At 35.7% G+C, this 27,109-nt stretch overlaps 5 protein-coding genes, 1 long non-coding RNA gene and 1 pseudogene across 14 annotated transcripts; 3 read left to right on the top strand and 4 right to left on the bottom strand.

Moving 5' to 3' along the window:
* The first annotated feature begins 1,303 nt into the window (after positions 1-1,303).
* On the top strand, positions 1,304-2,225 carry LOC121258834 (annotated as a pseudogene).
* A 306-nt stretch (positions 2,226-2,531) lies between these two features.
* On the bottom strand, positions 2,532-3,081 carry LOC121258159. Its single transcript, XR_005939350.1, has 2 exons — positions 2,873-3,081; positions 2,532-2,775 (listed from the first exon to the last, which is right to left on the bottom strand). It is a non-coding gene; the product is annotated as an uncharacterized LOC121258159 (long non-coding RNA).
* A 2,781-nt stretch (positions 3,082-5,862) lies between these two features.
* On the top strand, positions 5,863-9,707 carry LOC121258155 (WAT1-related protein At1g25270-like). The gene is made up of 7 exons (XM_041159541.1): positions 5,863-6,352; positions 7,034-7,096; positions 7,205-7,321; positions 7,544-7,799; positions 8,702-8,860; positions 9,021-9,172; positions 9,297-9,707. The coding sequence occupies exons 1-7, from the start codon at positions 6,159-6,161 to the stop codon at positions 9,526-9,528; spliced, it is 1,173 nt and encodes a 390-aa protein (XP_041015475.1). The 5' UTR covers positions 5,863-6,158; the 3' UTR covers positions 9,529-9,707.
* Positions 9,708-10,415: 708 nt separating this feature from the next.
* On the top strand, positions 10,416-12,552 carry LOC121258156 (WAT1-related protein At1g25270-like). Of its 2 annotated transcripts, XM_041159543.1 has the most exons (7): positions 10,419-10,707; positions 10,800-10,861; positions 10,979-11,095; positions 11,208-11,454; positions 11,577-11,735; positions 11,852-12,003; positions 12,095-12,552. In XM_041159543.1, exons 1-7 carry the CDS (start codon positions 10,507-10,509, stop codon positions 12,213-12,215), a joined length of 1,059 nt encoding a protein of 352 aa, XP_041015477.1. In that variant the 5' UTR covers positions 10,419-10,506; the 3' UTR covers positions 12,216-12,552. The 2 variants fall into 2 exon arrangements, with proteins under 2 accessions (XP_041015476.1, XP_041015477.1); XM_041159542.1 differs by having other exon boundaries at positions 10,416-10,707; positions 11,852-12,552.
* Positions 12,553-13,114: 562 nt separating this feature from the next.
* Positions 13,115-15,303, bottom strand: LOC121258154 (protein ROH1-like). Of its 5 annotated transcripts, none has more exons than XM_041159539.1 (2): positions 15,149-15,303; positions 13,115-14,632 (listed from the first exon to the last, which is right to left on the bottom strand). In XM_041159539.1, exon 2 carries the CDS (start codon positions 14,585-14,587, stop codon positions 13,469-13,471), a length of 1,119 nt encoding a protein of 372 aa, XP_041015473.1. In that variant the 5' UTR covers positions 14,588-14,632; positions 15,149-15,303; the 3' UTR covers positions 13,115-13,468. The 5 variants fall into 5 exon arrangements, with proteins under 5 accessions (XP_041015473.1, XP_041015471.1, XP_041015470.1 ...); XM_041159537.1 differs by having other exon boundaries at positions 13,115-14,694; positions 15,149-15,284; XM_041159536.1 differs by having other exon boundaries at positions 13,115-14,694; positions 15,018-15,273.
* Positions 15,304-17,962: 2,659 nt separating this feature from the next.
* On the bottom strand, positions 17,963-21,694 carry LOC121258153 (tubby-like F-box protein 8). Of its 3 annotated transcripts, none has more exons than XM_041159532.1 (6): positions 21,312-21,692; positions 21,042-21,122; positions 19,990-20,455; positions 19,705-19,792; positions 19,349-19,481; positions 17,963-18,915 (listed from the first exon to the last, which is right to left on the bottom strand). In XM_041159532.1, exons 3-6 carry the CDS (start codon positions 20,335-20,337, stop codon positions 18,207-18,209), a joined length of 1,278 nt encoding a protein of 425 aa, XP_041015466.1. In that variant the 5' UTR covers positions 20,338-20,455; positions 21,042-21,122; positions 21,312-21,692; the 3' UTR covers positions 17,963-18,206. The 3 variants fall into 3 exon arrangements, with proteins under 3 accessions (XP_041015466.1, XP_041015467.1, XP_041015468.1); XM_041159533.1 differs by having other exon boundaries at positions 19,990-20,417; XM_041159534.1 differs by lacking the exon at positions 19,990-20,455 and having other exon boundaries at positions 21,312-21,694.
* A 2,042-nt stretch (positions 21,695-23,736) lies between these two features.
* On the bottom strand, positions 23,737-26,069 carry LOC121258158. 2 transcript variants are annotated; one of them, XM_041159544.1, is made up of 2 exons: positions 25,319-26,065; positions 23,737-24,012 (listed from the first exon to the last, which is right to left on the bottom strand). In XM_041159544.1, exons 1-2 carry the CDS (start codon positions 25,949-25,951, stop codon positions 23,926-23,928), a joined length of 720 nt encoding a protein of 239 aa, XP_041015478.1. In that variant the 5' UTR covers positions 25,952-26,065; the 3' UTR covers positions 23,737-23,925. The 2 variants fall into 2 exon arrangements, with proteins under 2 accessions (XP_041015478.1, XP_041015479.1); XM_041159545.1 differs by lacking the exon at positions 23,737-24,012 and adding an exon at positions 24,014-24,049 and having other exon boundaries at positions 25,319-26,069.
* Between the last annotated feature and the right edge of the window lie 1,040 nt (positions 26,070-27,109).

Raw genomic sequence — 27,109 nt, 5'->3', positions numbered from 1 at the left:
GCCACATTTTTTGAAGCTCTTGGAGAGGGTATGTTGTAGTTAAAGAGGAAAATAGCATGACAATTTTGATTATCTCGCAATCTTTCTATTTGAAAATGATGCAATCTCATTTCTTTTTTTTTAAGGAGAAGCTGGAATTTGGGAGTTCGGGGAGTAACTTGACTCTGGGGCCGTAGCTCATTCTAATTATCTCGCAATTTTTTTTCCCCGTTTAGTATTATTTTGCATGATTGAATCTCGCAATCTTTCTTTAAAGTGTTCTTTTTAGATACTTGTATTTCTCATTGATTTGTCTTTATATCCTCTAACATTGTATGATTGTATTTCTCAGATCTGCCGCCGGGAATGAGTTGCTGTTTTTTTGTGTTTTAGAGGGTTGGGTGGTAGTTTTGTGGCTTTATATCCTCCTAGTGCAGTTTTGGTATCCATGGGTGTATGTCAATGGTAAGGTTTTTTGTGGAGATGCAACGAGTAATTTTTTGTACCTCTTGGAGATTGGAGATCAAAGGTGTTTTGGTACCATGAGCCAACAAGTTTTGGAGGAGTACTACAAAATTTTGGCAGTTGATGATGATGCAACTGAGGAAAATATCAGTTTAAATTACCTAAGTTTTGCACTGGTTAGTGATCTCTCTTTCAAGGTTAACATGTATGAATGGTGGTTTTTCCATTGCTTCATTGTCAAAAGTTCTTGTCATTAACTTCAATGGGACAATGGGTCAGCTGTCTTATTTGTGATTCTGTGGAAGGCAGCAATGGCTACTTTTGCTGCGTAATAATCACTTTTCTTGCTGGTGGAAGGCAGCAATGGCTTGTTTTAATAACTTCCTTGCTTTTTATATCATGCAGTTATATTTTTTATCATAGATTGCCATTTTAGATTTGGTACATTTGGTACATTTGAACATTTGGTACATTTGAACATGACTCAGTAATCTATTACTCCTATCAGCTTCCATTTCTTTGACTTATTCATCTCATTTCTTCATTGCACATATGAGTTTATAGTTTGGTTGGGGTGATTTTTAAATGAAGTTTCTTTCCAGTCCAAATAATGTTCTATTTCTTCATGTTTTTAAATGTTCTATTTCTTTCCAACACAATTGGTTCTTATGCTTCTATTTGAAAGTAATGTGTATTTTTTCTTTTCCAGGGGCTTCTGTAATGCTGGCAGAGTTGGCAATAGCTTGTGTTGTTATATATGAATAAAATTATTTATTTGAAACATTGAATATCTGATGCAAGTTGTCAGCTTTATGATTATAAACCTTGAAGGAGCATATGTTTAATTTTGTATGGTTAATTATCTGGGTTTGCAGTTGGAGCCGAAGCTGATGATGATAAGATAGTGCTTCTTCTGTCACTGGTCAAGGGCAAAGACATTACAGAACTTATTGCTACTGGGCGGGAGAAGTTGGCCGTTATGTCTTCTGCTCATGATGGTTTTGCAGTTGCAGCCACCGTGCAGATGGTGGTGCTGTTGCTCATGCTGCTGCGGAGCCAAAGAAAGAGCTGGAAAAGGTGGAGGAGAAAGAGGAATCTGATGAAGTAAGCTCTTGATCTTGACGTACATTATGATCATTTTCCTCTAATTTTGCACCGCTCGTATTCTAATATTAAAATTGTAGTTGTGTCCAGTGGCATGCTAAATTTAATTAATTTACGTCATTGAATTTAATTACATTGTCTTAGATCTTTCCTGCCCATGTTAATGTAATAACAGTTTTACTTGTTCAATTGAGTACTACTGCTGCACGCATTATAGCCTATAGGGCGTTCAAAAAGATTGATTATATCATTATATAGCATGCATCTCTTTACCACCTAAGCAGTCAGCTTAAGTACTATATATTTATTTAGGTTAGATGGGCTAATAAATGTAATGTGCCACCTATATATTTTCATGTACTCCAACAAGAGAAAAAAAAAATGTTGACATATATATATATATATATATATATATATATTATGATCTATTTCTTCATATGATGCTGATTTGTTTTGCCTTGAACTTGTTGCAGGAAATGTGCTTCAGTCTCTTTGATTAAGAAGTACTTGGTTCATTTGTCAGTCTATGAATATCCAAGCTCCAATACACGGCGCCGGCGTGAGAATGAATTGTAGTAGTTTATAGCTTATAATTTTGTAGTTTATAGCTTAGTTTTAGGCAGAAAAAAGGCTGGATCAGTACTTACCACCCTAATGTCATATTTGAATTTGTTCTATTATTTTATCTGAGGATTTGATTTATTATATATCTTACTTATATCTTGCCCCTCTTGGCATATGATCTAAAATTCTGGGTTTATTGCTATCAACAACCAAAATAGATTCAGAAACCGGATGATTCGGAAACAAGCCAGCAATGGCTTGAAGAGAATAGATTCAGCTCATTTAATCGAGCTCAGCAGTAGCTTCAAACTGTTATTCTAACAGATTAGAGTAAGTCCTAATTTATACAACATGCTTTTTAATCTAATGTGTCTACATCAAAAATTACATAATTTATACAACGTGCTTTTTACATTACATTTATCCAAACCAAGCAAACAATATTACAAAGGTGATAATCCAGTACAAATACAATAACTTTCGCTTTTCCTTTTTCAGATTCTTCGCTATCTCTCTCACTTTTTCTTCCCTTTTCCGAACGGCATACTCGCGGCATAATACATCATCTCATGTATTACGCCGCGAGTTCTGTTTTAATAACATGTTCTCCACTAACAACTGAAAAATATCCGCCCATACGAAGAATTCACACCTCGCATCTTCCTGCACACAATACGAACTCCCAAATTAATATGACACAAAGTACAACCCGCAACAGCAAATCAATTAGTTTAATATGACAAATATTAAGTTGCTTTACCGTATTATATTTGGGGCAGGCAAAAAATCTCTTTCCTGGATTTTTCTTAGTGTAGGACGTCTTTAGTGGCGTTTTCAAACCACACCAACAAGTTGGTGACTCCATCACAAAATCATTATCTAAAGATGATGATTGAGAAGATGCCATAGTGATTCTGTCAAAGGAAAGACAACTACAAACACAAGAGTCTGTCTCATATGAACAAAATTGAATACATAGTAATATTGCCTAGTGAATGTCTGATTAACTAAAACCATCATCAAATTTAAACATAACTTGATTTCAAGTAACCCAACACTAGCAGCTTATTATCATGTTTATGACAATAACCACACACTTCCATTCAAGGATACAATATTTATAAAGTTAAAATAATTAATGATGTAGTTAGTCATGGTAAATGTATATCTAAGTACACATTAGTGTTCCCAAATGGATAAAGATGCCAAAAAGAATACAGATTTGGATATTCAAGTTGCAGGGTTCAGTTTTCAGCTAGGAAAGTCCAGTTAATTGCAACATGATTGGCCGTTTATTATTATTTATTTGTATGGTTCTATATACAAGTACAAGTAGAGAAGATTAATTTTGAGTCATGGAGAAAAAATAAAGTTTCAGGAAAAGAAAAATCACAACACAAGCAAAGAAAGGTGAGTCTAAATAGACATGCATTTAAAATGTGCCACTTAATAGATTTGGTTAAAGAGACAAAATTTAAGAAGATGAGTTTTACTCATATCTCATTTCTAGGTTACTTTCACTGCAATAGCCTTATTGTGATGGCATTGCTACTCAAACCTTGGAGAGTGCAATAATTTTTTTTCTTCGGTAAGGGGGTTTAACTACACTAATAGAAAGCCATAGTCTAATTTTCTATTAACTAGTGTCAATAAAGTACAACCACATGCATGGTCTATTTCAAAGTAATCAAACCCAACCTAGGTAAGTGAAGAGAATATGCATTTTATTCTAATGAGAGTTGGACATATTGGAAGACAATAGTCTCCCCCAAAGCTAGTCCGAACCAGAGAGCTAATATAATAGGCAAAAACATCTCTCTTGCTGAAGATACTCAAGAAGCTTGTCTTGTTTTGATGACTCTCGAACCCTTGCAAAGCTCTCAGCTAGTTTGTTTCCCTATGCTTGCAAATATATATATATATATATATACACACACACATATTCTCAGATCATCTCTGGAAAATGTCAAGTAGATTATGCCTTGACATTTTTTTTTACTAAAGAGGAAAAAATAATAAGGGTAAGTTATATTGGATGAGCGAGTTTGGCTCCAAGGAAAGGGGGGGGGGAGAGGCTGGAAAAATGAACTGGAATTTACATATATCATACATACATAAATTATGGTCTTTTTTGGTAAGATGGCTGATCTGTAGCAGTTGGGGGTTTTCTAAAGTTTGGAGGACCATTGACCGAATTTAAGAAATTCAATTTTATAGTCATAATGCTTTCACTTATACATCGAGATAAAGAAGAAAAGTCAGAAAGGTGCAATCTCTTTCAAGATATGAATAAGAAATACCATTATTGTCTGGTCAGTTCTATATTCAGGTTTGTTAAGATGGATAGCCGATGGAAAAATTGTTTCTCAAATTTGTTTAACCTGATATAAGACATTAACACATGGAAGTCCACTATTGTACAAACCCTTTCTAATAATCTCTTTCAAGCTTCATCACGGATTCTTAAAACCTGTGCTAATATGCTTGCCTAGATAAATCTCAGACTAGAATGTGTTTATAATTGGTTAAAGAGACAGTTTCTTCTTTAAGTTTCATATTGTTTGCCCAGTTTGACACATTACTGCTATTGAGGATTTCTCTGCTTGTTCATATATTTGACCAGTAAACCTACAGCTCATATAACTAAACCCTAGAGGAAAAAAAATGCTGTAAACACAGAGAAAAAAAAATAATCATATGACTAAACCCTAGAATCAGATAGGAAAAAAACGTAATACATGAAAAAGCTTCAGGAATATTATTTACAAGAAACTGTACATTACCCCTCCCGCAGCTCTGGGCTTCGTGTCGGTGGATTGAGAGCTTCAATCTGAGTGTGTCGAACACAGAGAGAGAGAAGAAGAAGAAACCTTAGCGAATAAGTGTAAATCTTAGAGGAGGAGAAGACGAAGAAGAAGATATAACCTGCGAGGAGCTCGGCCTTCGGGGGAGGAACTCAAAATCGCGGGACAGGGCCTCCCTTAGGGCAGAGGAGTCTCGGGTGGGGGGGAGAATAAGGAAAGAGAAGGGATAGGAGACAAAACAGGGAGGGAGGAAACGCGGGGGGTTGGGGGAGAGTGAATCTTGAAGACGAAAGGGCGGGGCTCGGGGAAACGACGCGGTAGGGTTGGGGGAGAGGAACGAATGTTGAAGACGAACGAATGTTGGGGGTAAATTCAAAATGAAACGAAAACGTGCGTTTGGGGGGAGGGGGGTCTCAGACACGTCATGTGTGTAAATGAGTGCAGCAAACAGTGGATGTATAATAGAGTTTCCGAAAAAGAATTTGTGTTAAATGGAGCAATGAACTCCACCAAGTCTGACTGGCGCACCATATAAATAAAGAGAAATGCTATGCTCACCGTTGGGGCTCTCTCTGGAGCTCCCGTTGATAATTTTTTATTTATTTTTGTTTTTTTTGTACTTCATGCTTACGTAAGTATTTTTTAATAATATTATAAATTTTTTTATTTTTTAAAAAATATTTAAAGATGTTAAAAAATTCATGTAAAAAAATACAAAACAATAAAAAAACACAAAATGATAAGCGGGAGCCCCAGCGGGAGCTCCCAACGGTGGGCGTAGACCCACCCATATATAAATCGAAGACGCCCCTGTAGGACACACGGGGCGGCTCTCTAGTGGGAAAAAACTATATGCGTATGTGATGACGTACGTACGTGAGAAGTGCGAAATCTCGTTTTCATGCTCTTTGCAATAAATTCCCCTCCCCTCCCCCCAACAAATCTTCACACTCCTCGACACCTAGCTAGTTCTCATCCTTCCACACACACTCACTCTCTCTCTCTCTCTCTCTCTCTCTCTCGCTTTCTTTCTGGACTTGAAAACCCCTATATATATATCCAAGATCATCTCGTAATTTTCTTTCATCTCTCAAAAACATCTGCTTGCCATTTTGTCTTATTTTTTCTCCAACTCCAACCAACAAGCAAGAAGGTTTCTTTGATCTTCTGCTAGCTAGGAAAAGTTGGTGTTGGGGGCAGGCCAGCCGCAGGGATTGATATAATTTAATTGTGTCGACAGAAATGGAACGCATTTGTGATTTAGTGCATGAGCTGAGGCCAGCCTTGTTAATGGTGGTGGTTCAGCTTGCATTTGCAGGGGTCAATGTGTTCTACAAATTGGCCGCAAACGATGGAATGAGCTTAAGGATTATTGTTGCCTATCGCTTCGTTTTCGCAACAGCTTTTATCGTTCCTCTGGCTCTCGTTTTTGGAAGGTAATATATCTATATAATAATAATAATAATAATAATACTGACTCGTTCGTACGTGTTTTTCTTTTGATCTTTCTGATCGATCTCTCTTTATTTATTCAAAAGCAATCGATGTGATTGTGTTTCATCAGTACCATGCATTCTTGTTTAATGCGTGCTGCATGCCAAGTATTATTTTCTTTTCAAAAGCCATCAACAATATGCATGTTTGATTTTTATTTATTCATTTTGTGCTCTTATTATATATATATATATATGTATATATATCTTTCCCGTGCACTTCCAAACACTTTCTGTATGGGTGTATGCTTTCCATAATGGCGCTAGCTGCTGACAGAGAAGTTTGAGAAGGATCGAACCACATGATTGAAATTTCACAGTCTCTAAAAGTGTATGTGTGTGAAAAATTCTATACACAAGTCTCATACACTGTATATCACTTAAAAATATATGAATTTATTCTTTTACCCTCATGTTTAATCAAATATGAAATATGAAACCAGACCAATTCTTGAAAGAGATGGAGAGAAAAAACTTAAATAAGACGGCTACTTTTGAAGAAACCAGACCCCTTGTAATGAAAAATAACAGCAAGAGAATAATAATATTTGGATGCTTTCATTCAAAAATGGTAAGGATCCGGACACTAATTAGCACGTTCTAATGAATACTGGGTTTTTGCAGGAAAAGTAGGCCAAAGCTGACTTGGGTAGTACTCTTCCAAGCATTTCTTTGTGGGCTATTTGGGTAAGACGTTGCATGCACTTTCATGTTAATAATATTATTTAGTTGGTTCTCTAATTAATTTGCAGTTACTGATTTAGTTATTATATATCAACGACTTCCGAATTGCAGGGGTTCATTAGCTCAAAATTTATACATTGAGAGCCTAACCTTGACATCAGCAACATTTGCTTCAGCCATGACTAACCTAGTTCCAGCCATTACCTTCATCCTGGCCGTCTCCTTTGGGTCTCTCTCTCTCTCTCTCTCTCTCACACACACACACACACACACACATACGTCATGAGCAATACAACATCAGGCATCCACTTCAGTAAATAAATAAGTTAAAAGCTCGCATGCATTATATGATGATCTGTTGATCTGAAACATTGAAAAACTAGCTAGTGATCAGAGGTTCATGTGAATCCGGATTTTAATTGGAATATATATATATATATATATATGCAGGTTGGAGAAGCTGAGTCTAGGGTCGGTATCAGGGAAGGCAAAAGTGTTGGGAACATTAACGGGAATAGGTGGGGCGATGCTCCTCACTTTCTATAAAGGAGCAGAGATCAACGTATGGTGTACTCACGTTAACCTTCTGCATCACGGCGAACGTCAAACCAAACACTTGGTATCCCCAAGATCAGAAAATCGCCTTTTGGGTGGTATTTTGGCTATAGGAAGTTGTTTCTCATACGCCTCCTGGTTAATTATTCAGGTCAGTATCATACAACATATATATATATATATATATATAAATATAAATATATATATATATATATTATTTCTTTTTAATACACCTAACTTTAAGGTTTGGCTGGGATAAAAAGTTCTCTCAATTTATCTCATCTAATCATTACAATTTTATTAAATTCTCACATAAAATATAATAAACAATTCAACGTTTTCAAATATCAAAAAAATAATAATATTAAAAAAAAATATTCTAACAATATTTTATTCAACTTTTAACTTAACTCATTCATCTCAATTTAGTACTATCCAAACTTCCCCTACTAGATTATTCTTGTCTAGCTAGCAATCGAGATTTTTAAAAATATCACTTATAAGGGCTCGTTTGGATACAGAAATAATCTCATCTCATCATTACAACTTTTTCAAATTTTCATATAAAATATAATAAATAATTCAACTTTTTCAAATTTTAAAATAATAATAATATTAAAAAATAATATTCTAATAATATTTTATTCAATTCATGATCTAAAACAATATCATCTCATCTCACCATCCAAACGAATCCTAAGTTATAGCCACAAGTGGCCGATATTGTTATAAATACAAAAAGATTTTATAAAAGTAAACTTATAAATTGATGTAGTTTTATCTAATATATTAGATCTATTTTATAATAAAAATAATTTTACAATTTCACCTATCAAATGAAACAATTTTTTAGAAAATTCATTTACAAAAGCATTTGTCTAAAGTATAATTAGCGCACATGACGTTATCGAAAGACTTTTCTGACTGTAAGTCATATATATGTGTTATAAAATGATTAAAGAAATTAATCTACGCCAATTAAGTTCCGTTCCATCTTTTTCTTCCCACTTCAAACAAATTACTGATCATTAACTGATTATGATGTCAAAACAGGCAAAAATGAGTGAAACATATCCATGTCACTACTCAAGTACAGCTCTAATGGCTGTGATGGGAACAATCCAAGCTGCTGTTTTTGCCCTATGCACGGAGAGGGATTGGAATCAATGGAAGTTGGGCTGGAACATCAGGCTACTTACAGTGTCTTACTCGGTATACTAATTTTTTTATGGAATCTAGTGCTTAATTTCCACCCTTGTCAATTCAAAAACATTAAAAAAAAAAAAAAAAAAACCTTCTGTCCCGACGTTTCTGGTCTGATCTGAGAATAGTACGTGCGTACGTACATATATGTCAATTTCATGTGTTGCAGGGTATCGTAGCTTCTGGGGTTATGGTAACTTTGATATCATGGTGCGTGCACATGAGAGGTCCTTTATTCGTCTCCATCTTCAGCCCTCTAATGCTTGTTTCAGTTGCCATCATGGGGTCTTTAGTACTGGACGAAAAGCTGCATCTTGGAAGGTACGTCGTCGTCGTCTTTTGGGTTCATTTATTAGCTAGCTAGCTCTACTATCCATATTATTTATTTTAATGATCTTTTGAGTTTTGATTTTAATTTGTTGTCTTTCAAAACGACATTATGCAGCATATTAGGAGCCGTGATGATTGTGTGCGGGTTATACGTGGTGCTGTGGGGGAAAGGCAAAGAGATAAAGAAGATAACTCAGCTAGCACCCTCCAAAAGCTACCGAGAATCTCATCAACATGAATTGACCGATATTAATGTAATCACGTCTCCAAGGGATGACGACGTTGAAAATAACAGCGCTATTAATATTGCAAGCATGAAACCCGAGAGCCTGCATCCAAACATCTAATGCGCGCTACCTCCTATATATATATATATATACACATCATGCATGCATGGCAACTCATTGGAAATGGGGCATGCATGCATGAAGAAGAAAAAATGAAGAAAAGGAGGCCGGGGGGACACGGGGAAGACATGGAGAAACGATGATTAATTAATGTTATAGGAATCAGATTTTTTTTTTTTTTTTTTGTTCACGTTTATAAGGAACAATTTTGTTTAATTTGCTGTCTCTTTCTGAGAAAACAATTGGGCAATGAGATCTACAATTTTTTATATATATAGAGATCTAGTACTATATATATAGCTATCAAAAACTTAATTATACATATATATATATATTATCGGGTGTGATATAATTATTATTTTTAAAAAGCAAACTGTAAATAAATTAAACAGTACCATTACTTAATCTGAACTAATTAGTCAAATCCCGTACGACTATATAGTCACACTTTATATAGAAAAGAAAATGCTAAATGTAGTTAAGAAACATGTCAGTTATTAATATGTAAAAATCATGAAATTAAAAATTAAAAATTAAAATTAAAAAAAAAAAAAAAAAAAGAGTAGTGTAACTACTTAGAAAGGAAAATATGACATTGAAAAGCAATAACTTGAATATTATTGCATGCGAGTTGACCTTTTTCATTTGGCTTTATCGAAGACAGCGTCGTCTAAGCATGCGGAACTGATAAAAATGGCTGTTTCAAGATCTGTCAATATGTTGCGGCCCCACTAATCACTAAACCATGAGAACTGAAGCTAGCTTACGTACTTTGAGAACCCAAAGACTCGGCACGTGTCAATAGGCAACCATACGTGGAGGGGCTGCATGCACTGGAAGTGTGGAAGTGCCGTGGGAACATAGCTCTCTCTCAGTACCCATGATTCAGGTGCCTCTACAACAATTCTCACATTCTGGCCAGAGCTCTCTCTCTCTCTCTCTCTCTCTCTCTCTCATTTCACGTATTTATAAATTACGATGATGGGGCGCTTATGTAATGTAATACACAGTTCGAGGGCCGCGATTGTAATGGTAGCAGTTCAAATGGTAAATACAGGGTTAAATATACTGTATAAACTGGTGACAGAGGATGGATCAGTGAAACTGAGGATCCTTATTGCCTACCGTTTTTTGTTTGCCTCTGCCTTCATGGTTCCTCTTGCTCTCATCTCTGAAAGGTAGAGAACTACTGGCATTAATTTCTATGTTTTGATGATTGTTTTCTATCTGCATACCCATCTAAACAGCAGTACTATTGGCACATTGCAGGAAAAAACAGGACAAAGCTGACTTGGGCAGTACTCTTCCAATCATTTCTTTGTGGGCTATTTGGGTACGTAGGTTGCATTTTGCACACATCATGATTTCGATATAATTAAGGATAATTCCCAGCTGATTGATTTGCAGCAACTTAAGTAATCTTATGTCAATGAAACCTAAACTATTGCAGAGGAGTATTAGCTCAAAATTTATATGTTGAGAGCTTAGCCTTGACATCAGCAACATTTGCTTCAGCCATGACCAACTTAGTTTCGGTCATTACCTTCATTCTGGGTATCTTGTTCGGGTATCCATGATCTCTTAATTCCAACTAATTACCAGTGAAATTGCTGCATTTTTGTATCACACGTACATTAATAATAAGCTTTGTTTGCATTAATATCGAAAAGTTTGAACAGGTTGGAGAGGCTGAACCTGGAGAGAATAGGTGGGAAGGCGAAAGTGTTGGGAACATTAGTGGGAATAGGTGGGGCGATGGTCCTTACTTTCTATAAAGGTACAGAAATTGACATATGGTCTACTCATCTTGACCTCTTGCGTCACGACCAACATCAAAGTGAAGTCCGAAAATCCCAAAATCACATTTTGGGTTGTATTTTGGCTTTAGGAAGTTGTATGTCATCCGCCATGTGGTTAATAATTCAGGTGATTAAACAGTAATTAACATATATATTACTTCTTTGACTCGAGAAATGTAGCCCAAGTTTTGTTCCTTCTTTCTTTTGCTTCCCACTCAATAGAAACTGATGATTAACTGCTAAACACAGGCAAAAATGAGCTTGGCATATCAATGTCACTACACAAGCACGGCTCTAACGTGTGTGATGGCAGCAATCCAAGCTGTTGTTTTTGCCCTGTGCATGGAATGGGATTGGAATCAATGGAAGTTGGGCTGGAATATCATGCTACTTACAGCTTCTTCTTCGGTACTTTTTTTCTTTTTCTTTTCTTCCTTTTTTTTTTTTTAATGGATTCAAAAACACTAAAATCCTGTCTGTTTCAGATCTCAGTATGTATATGTTAATCTGGACTTGTGTTTTAGGGTATCGTAGCTTCCGGGATTATGGTGACTTTGATTGCTTGGTGTGTGCACATGAAAGGCCCTTTGTTTGTCTCCAGCTTCAACCCTCTACAGCTTGTTTCAGTTGCCATCATGGGTTCTTTAGTACTGGATGAAAAGTTGCACCTTGGAAGGTCTCCTCAGCTCTATGCATCAAATAAACTTGAAATTCTATTACCAATAATTACTTTCACAATTGTGATTCTGTTTTTGAAAATGGAACAGCATACTAGGAGCCGTGTTGATTGTGTGCGGGTTATACGCAGTGCTGTGGGGTAAAGGCAAAGAGATGAAGGAGATTTCTAAACTAGTACCCTCAGAAAGTTCCCAAGGATCTGATCAGTAGATCGATTTTATTGTCAAGTCTCCAAAGGATGTCAGCATAAGCAGCGGCAGCGGCGACATCATGGCCAGTACTAGTCCAGATAGCCTGTCAGCCTCTAATGCCCGTATAGATGGCAACATTAACTCATTGGAAAAGCATCATGAAGAAAAATGAACAAAGTAACACATAATATGATCTCTTCCTAAAATATTACAGACACCCTCAATTTTCAATATGCAACAATTATATTACAGTATATCCGATGTAGAGAGAAATGAACAATAATTCAAATTAAAGTTTTTAGCATCAGCTGTAAATAGCTGATGCCTGTGTGGATGGCATCATTGCTTCCCAATATATATGTGAATCGATTAAATAGGTCTCAGGACCATTAAGGCTCGTTTGGATGTAGAGCTGAGTGGAGTTCTTTATGACTAGTAGTGAGTTGAGTAGGTGAAGTAAGTTATATGGAGCCCATCTAAAATGAGTTTAGATGTTTTTGGACGTTAAGATGAGTTTAGTACTATTTATGAAAAATTAAAAAATGTTGTAGATCTCACGTATAAAGATGTGTTGAGTTGAAAAAGATTGTAGATCTCACGTGTAAGAAGGTTTTGAGTTGAAATGAGTTTAGTAATTTGAGAGTTGAGTGTTTAGATGTTAGACTCAGTTTAAAATTAGACTGAACTGAGTTGATCTCAGCTGAATCAAACGGGTATGTTGCACGAAAGCCATGATGCATTAAAATCTTATAGACAATGCTCATTTAAAAGCTTCCAAGAATTCCACATATTTGAAATAAGGAACCATAACTACGAGTTTCTCCTGAAGAGAATAGTTGTCAACTCAAACCCCACTTCTATTGCTTATGTGAATCATGCAGAGAAGAACCAACGTTAGTTAAAAGACAACTCAGCCAATAATCAAGAACAAGTAGGAATCTTTATCTACCAAACAAAAAGCTGTATTACAGACATGACTGATTAAATGCATAACATTTACACTTTACAAAGCGACAGAAAGAAACTATATCAAAACAAGACGCAGAGCACTGCCATATAGCAAAAAAGAAAAAACAAAAATCTCATACATATACTATCTTCTTTACAGAAAGTATAGAAGAAACAAAATTAAAGAAAGCTACCTTCTTATCGTTTATTGTTTCTGGCCACTTGAGTCATTCTTCCTCCTTGCGAAAGGCAGGCAGTATCTAAATAAATGATTTGCTAGCAAATCCGAATATTTTGAACTCCATGGCAATTCAACAGTCTCAGTTACTCCAAACTGTTTGATTTAGAGAAGAATTCGAGTCCCTCAGTTCTGCAATTCATGATGCTACGGAAAACTTGGCTCACTTGGCGCTCCAACGGGTCCAATCCCTCCTTAAAAGCTTTACAAATCAGTACCAACTCCTGTACCCCCTGCTCAACTTCCATTTTCTGTTCTTCCAACAATGGAAACTGAACCATATCTACCAAGTCAGTCATCTGGCGTGCACATCTCTCAGCCTGACATATCTCAATCAACAAACCATTCGAGTTCCGGTGCTCCCGCTTCTTAGATACCTCTAGGATGCGCTCATGAAGCAATTGCAGTGGATTTCCCCACGAGAATTGCCGAGGGATTGAGAAATGAGTATTCAGACCTCGGTCCTGACACGGAATTGCAGCAACAAGAACCCATAAAACAAACATGAGCACAGAGCTCATGGTAAAAAGGGGGACCGCAAGCCCACTTGTAGCCGCAATCTCATTCCCACGAGGGGGGATCAAGTTGTTCGCAATTGATTGGAGTTGCTTAGATGCAGACCAAGAACGAGATACACTCCATGAAAGAGACCGAGAATGCCCCCCTGAGGACCGACGACGATGATGATCTTTGCTAGTGTTATGTCGCCCGAATGACCGATTCCTGTTCGAAAAAGCTGACCCTGAGCCTTTCTCATCCAGCATCGCAAGTGCCATATCCACCAAAGCCTTCCTTGCACGTCGCAATTGGCCTTCACCCAAAGCCCTCTGCTGAGACTCCAAAGCACACACAACAATCTCCAAATGCTTCTGCCACAAACGAATATTCTCAATCCCATTACGAGTTGCATTGCAAATATCAAGCGCTTTCACACTCCTTTCAAAGAATTCAGCAACCAGTCGATCCAAAGGCGGTTTAGAGACCCATTCTTTGTTTTTCAGCAAGATAATCCTAAATTCCTCCTGGCAGCTGACAAAAACATCCAAAAGCTTCCGTACCCACGCAATTGAGAGCAACTCATCAGGAGTAACAGCTGCCAGCTCCTGAAAACGGTCGGTAATCTGTTTTTGGAACAATTCAAGCTCAGATTCCTGGGCACTGAACTCATGATTAGGTTCCATGGAGTGGACCTGTTCTCTCCTCATACTCCAAATCGAACGGCCAAACGAGACCAAAGGCGAAGAAGAACCCTGGTTATCGGTAGAGGGCATTGTCACAAGATTCAGAGAACAAGATGAATCTACAATCACACCCGAAATCCACGAACTTTCAAAAGACAACCCAAACAAATAAGTTTCTATGTAAATCTCAATCAAATCACATCACCAAATCGAACACATCTCAAAAGAGGACCAATTTTTATCGACCAGATCCAGAATACAATAAATCTCGAAATCCAGCCGCAGTTCGACAAGATTATTCAAACCAAAACCCACAAATTCCTAACAATCGGATCGAAAATTTCTTTAATACCCAGATCAAGGGGCTTAAGAACCGAATGGTCTGATGAGTACCCAATACCCAAAATAGACCATAGGACACAACGAACAAATAAGCAAGAAACAAACAGAGTACCTTATACCTTACTTCAAACCAAAGTACGTTTCAGAAATGCTATTGCGAATAAAACATAGAGGTGTTGGAGAATGAAATGCATGGAGTGACTGCCTATAGAGATCTTCGTATAAAGAAGGAAAGTTACATACAAGGCAACTTTTACGAATAGTGGATCTTGAAAACCAAGCGAAGGACCTGAGCCCCTCGCGTTGGTCGAACCCAGCGTCAAGGCCGGCGAATTTGGAATAATTAAACAAAAAGAGAGAAAATAAAAGAGGGAACAATAAAGGAAGAGAAAAACTTCATTGCATTTATGCGTAACCTATATAGACGTCAACATTTAGTAATTTACAGCTTTTCCCAACTCACCATATTTTCAATTGTTGACCGAGTGGTTCAATTTTGAGGGAAGATTGAGTTGGTATGAGATAATATTATTAGTATATTATTTTTTAATATTTTTATTATTTAAAACTTTGAAAAATTATTTATTTATTACATTTTATGTAAAAATTTAAAAAAATTATATTAAAAAATAATATGATATGAGATGAGATGAAATATTTTTTATATTCAAACGAGTCCTCATTGATATAACACAGGAGTTTTCTTATATTATTCATATAAATATATTTTTATATAGATAGATTTAGAGAAATATTTTCACAGTAAAGACATTATATAAAAATAAATTTATAAATTGATATGATTTCGTGTGATACGTTTTAATTATTTTATAATAAAAATAATTTTACAATATAACGTATCACATTAAACTATATCAGTTTATGAGGTTACTTTTATAAAATCTCTTTATAGCTAAAATATTTCTCTTTTATATATAGTTTATATTTTAATATAACTATAACAAATTAGCTCATTAATTTTATGAATAAAATTCCATTTGAAGATTTTTGCACCACGCACCTTTCAGTAATATAATTTACCATATTTTTTGTGAATAATTACTCTTTTATGTTTATTTTTTAATTTGATAGGCAATTACTTGAATCATTTATACCCAACGGTACAGCTGATAGATTGTGGAGGAATTTTTTTCTTCTATTTTTAATATATATTCACGTTAGGCAAAATTCTCAGTACTCGTTTGATTGAGAGACTCAGTTGAAATCAATTCAATTCAATTTAATTTTAAATTGAATATAATATTTAAATACTCAACTTTTAAATTATTAAATTTATCTCAATTTAAAATCTTTTTACATTTGAGATCCACAACCTTTTTCAATTCAATATTTTTTTACACGCGAGATCTACAATCTTTTTCAACTTCTCATAAATACATCTAAATTCATTTTAACATCCCAACTCATTTAAACTCATCTTAAGTGGACTCCACAAAACTCACTCTACGATTTTGATTCATTATTATTTATAAATAACTTAACTCAACTCAACATCTAAACGTAATCTTATTATCTTTAGGAACACATGCTTTTACTACCAGTCTGGTTTGTTTCTATAAATCATTTTATCTCATCTAATCATCACAATTTTTTAAAATTTTTAATTAAAATATAATAAACAATTCAACTTCTTAAAATCTCAAAATAAAAATAATATTATTTTTAATATTCTAATAATAATTTATTTAATTTTCATCTATCGAACGAGTGAGAGTAACTCATTTAAACCTTGAGTTTTCGTTACAATGGAAACATTGAAGACCCACTTTTCTCAAGGAAGAGTAACTCAAACAAGAGATGATAATTGTGCTGTTATTGAAGACCCACTTTCCTCTCATGGTTCAATCCGGATAGAAACTCATCAACCACCACCATAATTGTCCCCAAAGCCAACAGACTGTATCACCCCATTGTATTTGTATTTGTAGGGCCATGCCACTGCCTCCTTGCCTACTCCCTCTTAGGTTTGAGCACCAGTAATGTCGGAGTCGGAATTGCAATATCCTACCTCCGGCTTGTCAGAGTGGAATTGGATTTGAACTTTTTTCTTAACTCATTTAAAATTTCAATATAAGAATCTTGGATTCTCACTAATTGGATTTGGACTTCCAAATTTCAATTTTTTTTAAAAATTATTTTTTCAATTTCAATTTTATTAAAACATAACCAAAATTGAAAAAATAAATCATTATACAAATTATTGTTATTATACATTAGTATTAGATGTTATTATACATTGATTATTATACATTATTAGTACATTTTATTATACTTTAGTTATTATATATTAGTATTACATGTTATTATAAAATTTATATATTTGTGTTTATACGTAATACTTAGTATTAAATGTTGTTATACATTTGTTATTATATAATTAATATTACATGTCATTATACATTAGTGTTTATACATTAGCTATTATTATACATTAGTGTTACATGGTAGTAATAGTTAATAGTATAGTGTTTACATATACTAAACTATTATTAGTGAATTTAGTCTATTTATATTATAATATAAGTATATTATTTTATAATAATTTGCCTATACTAGTATGTTATTGAATTTAATTAACTATATAAGTCATAGTTATATAAAATATATATGATTAATATATAAAAAATACATATATTTTTATAAAATATGTACAACATCAAAGTCGGACAATTGGAGTTGGAGTCGGAGTGAAGTCAGAGGCGGTACATCGCCACCTCCGACTCCGACTTTTACTTTTTTGGTTAAAAAAACTCTGATTCTGGCTGGGCTCCGATAAGTAAGAATTGGAGTCAATGCGGAGTTAGAGGCAGAGTCGAATTTTTAGATTTTTGCTCCGCCCTCCTCCCCCATCTTCACTATCTCCATCATTTCTCTTTTAGTCTAGGCTACATAAACCTGTGCTTTATTTCTCTACAGATCACACCATTTCTTTACCTTCTAGGGAAGATGTGATTGTAAATTGATATTTCATTTCTAGTTTCGAGACCTCGCTCTAAGATACAAAGGGAGACTCAACATTTCTTAACTGGCTGGAGCTGAAACAAATAAAGGTACAAAGACTTTAATTTACAGTGCTGTAGGCTCAAATATCAGGCCAGCACCACAGTTACAAATGAGTTTTACAACAACAGAATAACATCAACAACAATATCCTATCCTACTGACACTAGAAGGAATCCATAGAAGGAAAAATAAAAGTAAAGGGCAAAAGAAAAAAAGGAGAAAAAAGATTGTCATTATAGTGTTCTGCTTTTTTACCAGCCTTCAGTTTATGCTTTTTCTATTCACACGCCAATTTCGTGTCGAAGCTACTCAAGCAAATTGCAAAAGCCTGAAATGCAGATAGAGGATAGCGATAATCCATGGTGAACATGTCTTTACCAACTTTACCAAACTGCAGAATTATCTTATCATGCTCTGGTGGGGCTGGCTGAGACGGTGTTGGAGCACCGGCAGCAGGCTGTGTAGCAGCAATCAACTGGAAGTTTTTAACAGAGGCAACAGTTACCCGTCCACGGAAGTTCAAGCACCAACACTGTAATTGTTCGTGCCATCTAGGGGACTTGTTTTTCAAAACCAAGGGCCTGAGCTTGCCATCCTCATCATCATCAGGGGCCCCACCGATTTCAGAAAATCTTGAGCTGCTGAAATCAACAGAGTGATCAAGAAACTTCGATAAGGAGATGCTCCGGAACGAATCCTCGAGAGAGCAAGGATGCAACTCCGGCTGGCCTGGGACAGTGCCACCTGCATCAATTGCTGAGGCCGGGATTGAATGCATGATGCAATGCATCTTCCGTGGGCCCCGAGTGCCTAACACATTTAGTTCGTATGTTACCTGGGCAATGTTGTAGCTGCCCGTTGGAACCTTTGGGGAGACTTTTTTGGAATAGAACCTACGGCTACTCCGCCCTGGAGGGGGGATGTAGGTGGAACTGTATGGAGGCTGTGTATCGAATATTATGAACCTAGTGCCAAGGAAGTTTGATCTGGAACACGAAGCAAAGTTCAATTCTTAATTTTCTTGAGTAAATCATAATTCAGAAGAAAAAATTGTTTAATAAGAACCAATAGAGGCCTCCAGCAAATATACAATGGAAACATTCATCACCAAGCAAAGAAGCTTTTTTTCCAGCATGGAATTACAAAAAAAAATAAAAAACTAATGGTAATCACTTTAAGGATCCTCACACGAGTATATATGTTCAAAGACACACATATACATCAACAAGCATGGGTTTCAAACCTGTGCACTTTATTGCATAACCTTATGGAGCTAGGAAGGCCAACTGATACCTACCCATAAAATCATAAAGGCAGGCGACATAAAAGAGGCATGCTTCATTGCTGCTCATTTTTGGATTTTTTTTAATGAAGATAATAAGTAAATGGATTTTGTTATCTTTCCACACCATTTCTTACCTCAATTTCCCAATATAAGTGCTACTTGATCTTGAAATGTTATCTGCATCCATGGAGATGACATATTCTGTGTACGTGGTTCTTCGAGTCCTCTTTGCCGAAAGAAGGAATTTTCCATTTTCAACCAGCAAAGCTGCAAGAGCAGGGTAACAGAATAAACACGCCTGTTTCATAGCATCATCTTGCACTACCAAATCAATGAACATGCATTCATTGGATGAAATCAAAAGACATTTGTTATCTTTTCCAATATATCCATAACCAAATATGTGGTAATATATGAATTATATAGATGTACAAATGAATAAAGAAATTAAGAAATCGAAGGCAACTTAAGAATTAGAAATACTGCTTACCCGGGCTAAGACACAGAAAAAGGCGGTATGTTAAGTTGGATTTATCCCTTTTTATGAAACACTGAATATTTCCATCACGCGGTCCTGGCTAAAAATTCAAAGAAAGTAGAATCAGTTAACGGCACCCTAGATATACACTTGTTTCAATGAATGTGCGTTCCATACAAACATGCAACAGATGTGGAATCCTGGTAACCTCTATTCCATCAGTAGCTTGAGTTAAAAAGAAAACCATCAACAATGAAGTCATAATGTGCAAAACAATAGCTAACAAAAACAACCAACCTGCTTCAGGGACACAGGGAAGGTAAGTTTCCCGGATAACTCAGGACTCTTAACAATTTCTTTGCACATAACCCTCCAAGAACGGCAAACTGCTGCACATGCAACAACGTGCTTACGAGCAGGCCACGTACTCTCACTCTCCTCCAACCTCGTAATTACATCATAGAGTAGTTCAGGGGGTAAGCTAGCCCAACGGCTGTTCTGAATTATGATAGGATGATCGTTTAAAGCATGTAATGAACCATGCGATTTGCCTCTGTGATGGCCAGTGAGCCTGACTTCAAAACCACGTCTAGATAAGCTCCCAAATCCATCCCTCACATCACGAACTATGCTACGGAATGACATTCTACAGTTGAATCACGATACCAGTAAAATCAAATCTCTCAAGAAACTTTCCGCTAACTTATATTCCCCTTGTCATGTAGCTGCCTCCCCGGGAAAAAAAAAAAAAAAGGATCAGTTCCTGCAACAAATCGTATCAAAAAAGAAAAACTTTAACAAATAACAACAAAGTAAAGAGAACATCAAAAGAGAAAAGAAAAGTAAAAGTGATAAGAAGAAAAGGGCAGCTTCAAATGGACCCCAAAGTCTTTCAAATAGCAAGACTTTACTTGGTAACAATCTTTTGAAGTTCTTATTACACCCCATTTAAGCAAAATAAATATAAGGCGGAACCTAGCAATTGCAACGATTAAGGAAATTCGATCATTGAAGGTGCGAGAAATCTAGAAAAAGCAACAGAAAGCATTACTTTTACGAAGTAAAATTAATCATATGTTACACACTCGGACCCAGAGAAAAATTACAGAACACGATAACAGCCTACAGGTTCGTCAATAGAACAATATCAGATTCAAACCTGCATATCATATTGCATCTCTATACTTAATTAGACAGCTTGCGGCAAAATTGACATAAAGTTACTGATTCCATGAGAAGAAAGAACAAAATTAAGCAGCACAAGCTCACTTCAGCGAACCCAGAAGGAAAGACTTGCCCATCTGCATCTAAAAATTACCGAACGGGGTAAAAGGAGAGATAAAACGAACCTGTTGAGGAATCACAGGCACCCAGGTAGGTAAGACCGATCGAAGCACAGCTCCCTAACTTAATCACAAGCCATGAAAGATCTGCCAGGGACAACATGTAAAATAAAATAATGTTGTTCTTTAAATAAAAAAGAATTATATAGCATATATCAAGAAGAAGAAGACCAGAGTTTCTCTGGGACTTTCCCGAGAGAACTCAGGAGAAAATTTGAAAGTAAAACAGAGCTTGAGATTGAAAGTGGAGGAAACCGTAATGGTAGAGATCTGTACCTCGGTCCTCGAAGAAGTAAGCATCTTTAAAAAGACGACTCTTAAAAAGAGAGAAAAAAATCTAAAAAATACTTTTTTCCTCCCGGATGATACACAGATATTACTTCTTTCTAAGCTTCTGGATTTAATATCAAGGATCAACTGCACAGAGAAGAAAAAGTTGCAAGTCAATAAATGTAACACTGCCTCTTTTCTTTCCAAAGACTCGGCCTTTTTGTGTCTCTCTCTCTCTCTCTCTCTCATCCGGACTCCAAGCACATTTTAAATTTAGTTCACGACTCACAGATTGAAAAGAAAAGAAGAAAAGAAGCAGCAGCCAAACGTGAATTTAATAGTGTTTATTGGGCAATTATGATATAAATTACGGGGAGAGTTAACGGTAAAACCGTAAGATGTCCAAACGGCCATTGACCTTTGAGCGAGGCATTTACACAGTTATACGTCAAGGGGAGTTGCAGCCTCAGAGACTTCGTAATTAACTACATCTTTAAGCATACTTGACGGTTTGCTTGCAAAAAATCAACCTTAATCGAAAAACAACAATAATAATAATAAATAAAAAAGGTAGTTTTGTTTCGATGAAAACTCATACAAATATGAATGATTTGATTCGGTTCCAAACATCGATATTTTTGTTTATTAGTGAAGGTTTTGTTGAATCCGAGGCGAGAATATTCTTCTATTCTTTAATTATATTATATATTATATCATTTTTATCAACATGATAATATTTAATATAATTTTATAAAAATAAAAGAAGATTAAAGTTTAATATATATTAAAAAAGTTACATTTGAACGCTCCCTTACCTATCAGGTACGCTTTCCTCCATGTTTTCCTTAATTTATTTGTTTATTCCACCGGTTAAGCAAATGCTAATCGGAGGGTGGCGATTTGCTTTTGACTTTTTTTATGAGGGCTGATGGTTCGGATTTGGAATTTTGAATATTAATTTTTTTTTTAATTGACACTGGGTATTCAAGAACAGCATCTCGACTAATCTCAGAGGTGTATAGGTACTTGACAAAAAGTTTTTTCCAAGTGCACCTTAAATAATTAAAAAAAAAAAATCTCATAATCCGATGGTTCTTATAAATTATTTGCATTAAAGGAGATTTGATCCTTAGACTTGTGGAGAACATACCCCCAAGCCCGCCCAAGTCCTTTATCACTTGAGCCAATCTCTATGAGTTTGAATTCTAAGAGCGGGTTTGGATAATGAAATTAGATAAGATGAGATGATTTTAGATGAATTGAATAAAATCTTGTTAGAATATTATTTTATATTAATCTGTATTATTATTGTTTTAGGATTTGAAAATATTGAATTATTTATTATAATTTGTGTAAGAATTTGAAAAAGTTATAATGATGAGATGAAATGAAAATATCTCTAAATTCAAACAGGACCTAAATTTTAAGGTGGAAAAAAGATAAATATATAAATTATATTTAAAAGAGAAATGTTTCAGGACCCAAAAAGTATACCGAATGAATTCTTTTTTTTTTTACTTAGTAATTAAGGAAGTGTTTTTTTAATGATATTATAAATTTTTTTATTTTTTTTAAATATTTATGATGATTAAAATAATACATAAAAAAAGAAAAAAAAATAAAAAAATAAAAAGTGCTTTTCAGGATAACTATTCGGGATATTTTTTCGAGAAGTATAGTGCTGCTCTAGTTAAAATTATTTAAAAAACTGAAAACTAGAAAGTCATTTTTTCGGTGTTTAAAAATTATAAGCCCATTTCGCTCTCGCAGTCTGTGTTCCTCGTGGCTCTATTTGCAGATATGTTTAGTTGGGCTAATAGGCATGGACTTTTAGTTGGGCTCATAGGCATGGACTTTGATAGATTGGGGAGGGTCTCCAATTACATTTGAATTATAATACAACTACCATCCATACTTCCTTCCACAACACCTTTGACATCTTTGTCGTTTTCCTTTCCAGACAGCTTTCAATCACAATTGTCTATCCAAACCCATCCATCCTTAATTTTATATATATATTTTTATTCTTGCCACTTAAAGACCTTAGCTCTTAAGTTTGAAAGGCTAGAACCACCTCTCCCACAAAAGATAAAAAAAAAAAAAAAAAAAAAATCAGAAGAAGGTACAATTATGACTGCATGATACTTGTCTCGTGTTTTCGGCCTTTGGTAGAAAAAAAATAAAAATTCTAGGATTCCCCCTTCTAGTGGACCAGCACCTTGTATAGATCAGCTTGCACTTTACAAGTGAGAGAGAGAGAGAGAGAGAGAGAGAGGGTAAGAGCCAATTGGGGGGGGGGCCATAGAATTTAAATACGTCAATGCATAAAATGCCACACATTTTATTACACTTTACACGCAGTTAAGCTACCCAGTTCTCCATCAAAGTGAACAAACCAATTTTGATCTCTTTTTTTTTTTTTTTTTTTTCCCTCCCAGCAAAATCTCTGGAAAACTTTTCTCTTCCCTTTAAAAATTTGTAAAAAGCTACTCAATCCATGTGAGAGAGGTGGTTTTCTCCTTTCCAGCCCCCTTCCTTTTTTTTTTTTTTTTGGGAGGGTTCCTCATTTTGCTCTTAAATATGGAGAGTAAGAAAAGAAAACAAAGAGAGGAGAGTGTGATCAGACACTTAAACCATCAAATCCGCACTGCTTGTAAGTGAGAGACTGCTTCCTTGGACTTATCACTATTGCACAGTCCACTGATACCTGCATTCCCCCACCATTATTTATTGCAACTCAGAATCTGCAGAAAAATGCACTCAAAAAAGACCGACATCCGCATCCCTCCCCCCCCCCCCCCAAAAAAAAACATGAACAAACAATGACCAATGAGAATGCACAAATTCAATAGAAATTACATACATACACATGGGCTCAACCCAGAACTTGTGTACCAAAAACTAGTGAATATTTACATTTCGCCCACCAATTTGATTTATTATTAAAACCCACTAGTGTAATAACGCGAACGCGAATGGGGCTTGCATGGCGTCCAGAAAACGCAAAAGTGCCATGGTGCAAACGGTGCTAGAGACTTTTTATCCCATCCCATGAGTCGAGACAACGAAATCAGTTTGTTTTGTTTTGTTTTGTTTTTGTCCAATCTTATCTGTCTTGTTTGCTAGATAGAAAAGTCCCCCCCATTTTAACCCCTTTTTACGTCTGTTAATACTTAGTTTAAAAAAAAAAAATTAGTTTTGAGGGACAATTTCATTTTGGCAGATTATAAGGAGGTTCGATTCCTAAGCTAACAAATAAGAATGACAACCAACGGAAAGAACATTTGTTTTTCAAGAAAAGAACAAGGACGCAAATATCCAGGAAGTCGGTAACAACGGCAAGTATTTATTATCCAAGATCATACTGTTTACGAACAATTTGTCAAACGGAAAAAATATATATTAAAATTATTTACACACAATATTTTACACAATTATGTTACGCCAAAGGGACACCAACATAAAATGCACCTGATCATACCATACCCGACATGTTTCGTTCGTATTTCTTTCTAAAATACACAAACGGTACAAAAACAAATGCCCACAACTTGAAGGGCATTAGCGCAAATACACCCACATTTTCGGACATCTTATCATGACCGAAGGGGTCACGTTATCACATTATAATATGTACTCAGCACTGTACGCTAGCAACCTTTATTATTATTATTATTATTATTATAATTAAAAATGGAGGCAGAAACTGAAAGGGACACACAGACATGCAGTGCAGAGAGAACTCTCCCTCTCTCCTTCCAGAGAGCACAATGGTGTGAATTTATTAAGAGATGAACCAAAACCCATTTAAATTGGAAAGAAACTTGGACCTAAAATTGTTTTGAAAAATAAAAAAATTCAAGCAATCCCTCCAAATTCTGTCCCAATGAAACCAAATTTATGAACCCAAGACACTATTTTTTTTTTCCTCTCTTTTTTAAGGTGAAGCCTGCTGCATTAGAGATTAAGTAATGGAAGAGCAATTCGATGAAAATATAGTGGAAGAAGCTGACCTGAACGCCAGGGGAATCGAAGTTCAAGATCCGGATCTTAGCACCCACATCGCCCAGGACCCTGAGCTCTACGCGGTCGTTCAAGGAAGCGTCCCTGACTAAACTGGCGGCGTCGGCTTGGAGCAGGTTGACACGGTCGACGGCGATGGTTGCCTCCACCTGTCGAACGCTGTGAGCCTCCTGGAAGAACCCCGGGACGGAGGCTTTTCCCAAGGGCATCCCGCGGTACATGACGGTGAACCTGGATTCACCGTACTTGATCCCGACCCTGTTGGGGTTCACCGCCGTGAAGAGCATCCTTATACTGAGGGAGAGGGAGGCGGAGGTGGCGGGGTTCGCCGCGGGATTGGTTTCGGAGGGATTGGGCGTGGTGATGCCCATGTACTGAACGCCCACCTGTTGGAGATCGAAGGAGGGTTTCTTGGGTTTGAGGGCCAAGACGATGACCAAAACCACAGCCAGGACAAGGAGGGCCAAGAACGAGAACAGGAGGAAGAGGCAGCAGCAGCAGCCTTTGAAGGAGGCGGAGGAAGACGACGACGTTAGGTAGTATTGCTCGCGGGATTGGCGGTGGGACGACCGTGCTCGCGGTGGTCCGTTGTGTTCCCCGTTCACATTAGCCGTGGATGTCATTTGTGGGATATTGGGCACAAGTTCCTCCTGTCTTGAGCTTTTGCCTCTCTGGCTCGATTTTTTCCCTGTACTCTGTTACTTTCTTCTACACTACTCTTTATTACTGGAGAGAGAGTGAGTGCGTGCTGTGGCTCACTGGCTTTCGGTGAATGTTTTGCTTCCGAGGAAAAAAAAACGTAAATAAAAGCTACTTTTTTTTTATTCCTCATAAATGAAAGCTACTTGTTGACAATAGTAAGAAATTCCGATCGCTCGTTTATTCTTATAATCTCAACTTATTTAGATCTAATTTAGGTATTGAGAATATCTCAAAATTTTTAGAATATATCAATATTATTTATTATTTTATTTTTATTTTTATTTTTATTTAGTTTTTACTATTATTCACTAATATTAAATATTCTATCATTATTTTTTTACTATTATTCACAGAATATTTGAGAATATTTCACTATCCAAACACAATCTAATTTCATTTAATCATTACAAATTTATTAAATCTCCATATAAAATAAAATAAATAATTCAATTTTTTTAAATCTAAAAATAAAAATAATATTAAAAAAATATATTCGAACAATATTTTATTTATTTTTTAATTTTAATCTCATGCTATCTCATTCAATCTCATCTGTGAAAACAAATTAAGCCTAAGTCTATAAATACACTTAGGAATTATTTAAAAATAAAATAAACAATGAAATAAAAAAATAAAATAAAAAGTTGGGGTTTTGGGATAAAATCTGTGGTTAGGGACTTGGGGGCAAAAAAGATAAGTATGCCACCTTGTCTGAAAAATATACTATATATACGTGTATTGAATGTTTTCTGTACAGCCAATAATTTTGGAAGAGAAACCAACTTTCAATTCGGGGAACTAAACCATCTGCATCGATAAGTATCTTTAGAGACAGATTGGTTTCTAGCAAAAGAAAAAAAGTTAAATTTTATTAATACTTCTTTCTCTCTATCTTCTTCTTCTTCTTCTTCTTTTTTTTTAAAAGGAAAATTAAATAATCTATACCTATGGGTGCATGTACTAGCAGGCTAGCAGCAGTACAAAAAGGCTAACTTTTGCCTCATATTGAGGTTGGCAGTTCCTTTTTCCGATTCTTGCATGAATCTCTGCTTCTTGGCTGCTTCACCTTATGGTTGCCT

The sequence above is a fragment of the Juglans microcarpa x Juglans regia genome, chromosome 3S, assembly GCF_004785595.1.
Source record: "Juglans microcarpa x Juglans regia isolate MS1-56 chromosome 3S, Jm3101_v1.0, whole genome shotgun sequence".
Classification (NCBI taxonomy): domain Eukaryota; kingdom Viridiplantae; phylum Streptophyta; class Magnoliopsida; order Fagales; family Juglandaceae; genus Juglans; species Juglans microcarpa x Juglans regia.
The sequence above is the reverse complement of the archived record's forward strand: the minus strand, read 5'-3'. Positions and strand labels throughout refer to the sequence as shown.

Bases quoted from the DNA above. Each gene is read 5' to 3' on its own strand.
- LOC121258156 (XM_041159542.1), top strand. From the start codon at position 10,507: ATGATGGGGCGCTTATGTAATGTAATACACAGTTCGAGGGCCGCGATT. The intron at 10,708-10,799 runs TAGAGAACTACT...CACATTGCAGGA, and splicing joins TTGCTCTCATCTCTGAAAGG to AAAAACAGGACAAAGCTGAC. The intron at 10,862-10,978 runs GTACGTAGGTTG...AAACTATTGCAG, and splicing joins TTTCTTTGTGGGCTATTTGG to AGGAGTATTAGCTCAAAATT.
- LOC121258154 (XM_041159537.1), bottom strand. From the start codon at position 14,653: ATGCCCTCTACCGATAACCAGGGTTCTTCTTCGCCTTTGGTCTCGTTT.
- LOC121258158 (XM_041159544.1), bottom strand. From the start codon at position 25,951: ATGACATCCACGGCTAATGTGAACGGGGAACACAACGGACCACCGCGA. The intron at 24,013-25,318 runs GTCAGCTTCTTC...GGGGGAATGCAG, and splicing joins TCGATTCCCCTGGCGTTCAG to GTATCAGTGGACTGTGCAAT.
- LOC121258153 (XM_041159532.1), bottom strand. From the start codon at position 20,337: ATGTCATTCCGTAGCATAGTTCGTGATGTGAGGGATGGATTTGGGAGC. The intron at 19,793-19,989 runs GTTGGTTGTTTT...TTGAATTTTTAG, and splicing joins TCCCTGTGTCCCTGAAGCAG to CCAGGACCGCGTGATGGAAA. The intron at 18,916-19,348 runs GTAAGAAATGGT...TTCGTGTTCCAG, and splicing joins ACTTATATTGGGAAATTGAG to ATCAAACTTCCTTGGCACTA.
- LOC121258155 (XM_041159541.1), top strand. From the start codon at position 6,159: ATGGAACGCATTTGTGATTTAGTGCATGAGCTGAGGCCAGCCTTGTTA. The intron at 7,800-8,701 runs GTCAGTATCATA...ATGTCAAAACAG, and splicing joins CCTCCTGGTTAATTATTCAG to GCAAAAATGAGTGAAACATA. The intron at 8,861-9,020 runs GTATACTAATTT...CATGTGTTGCAG, and splicing joins TACTTACAGTGTCTTACTCG to GGTATCGTAGCTTCTGGGGT.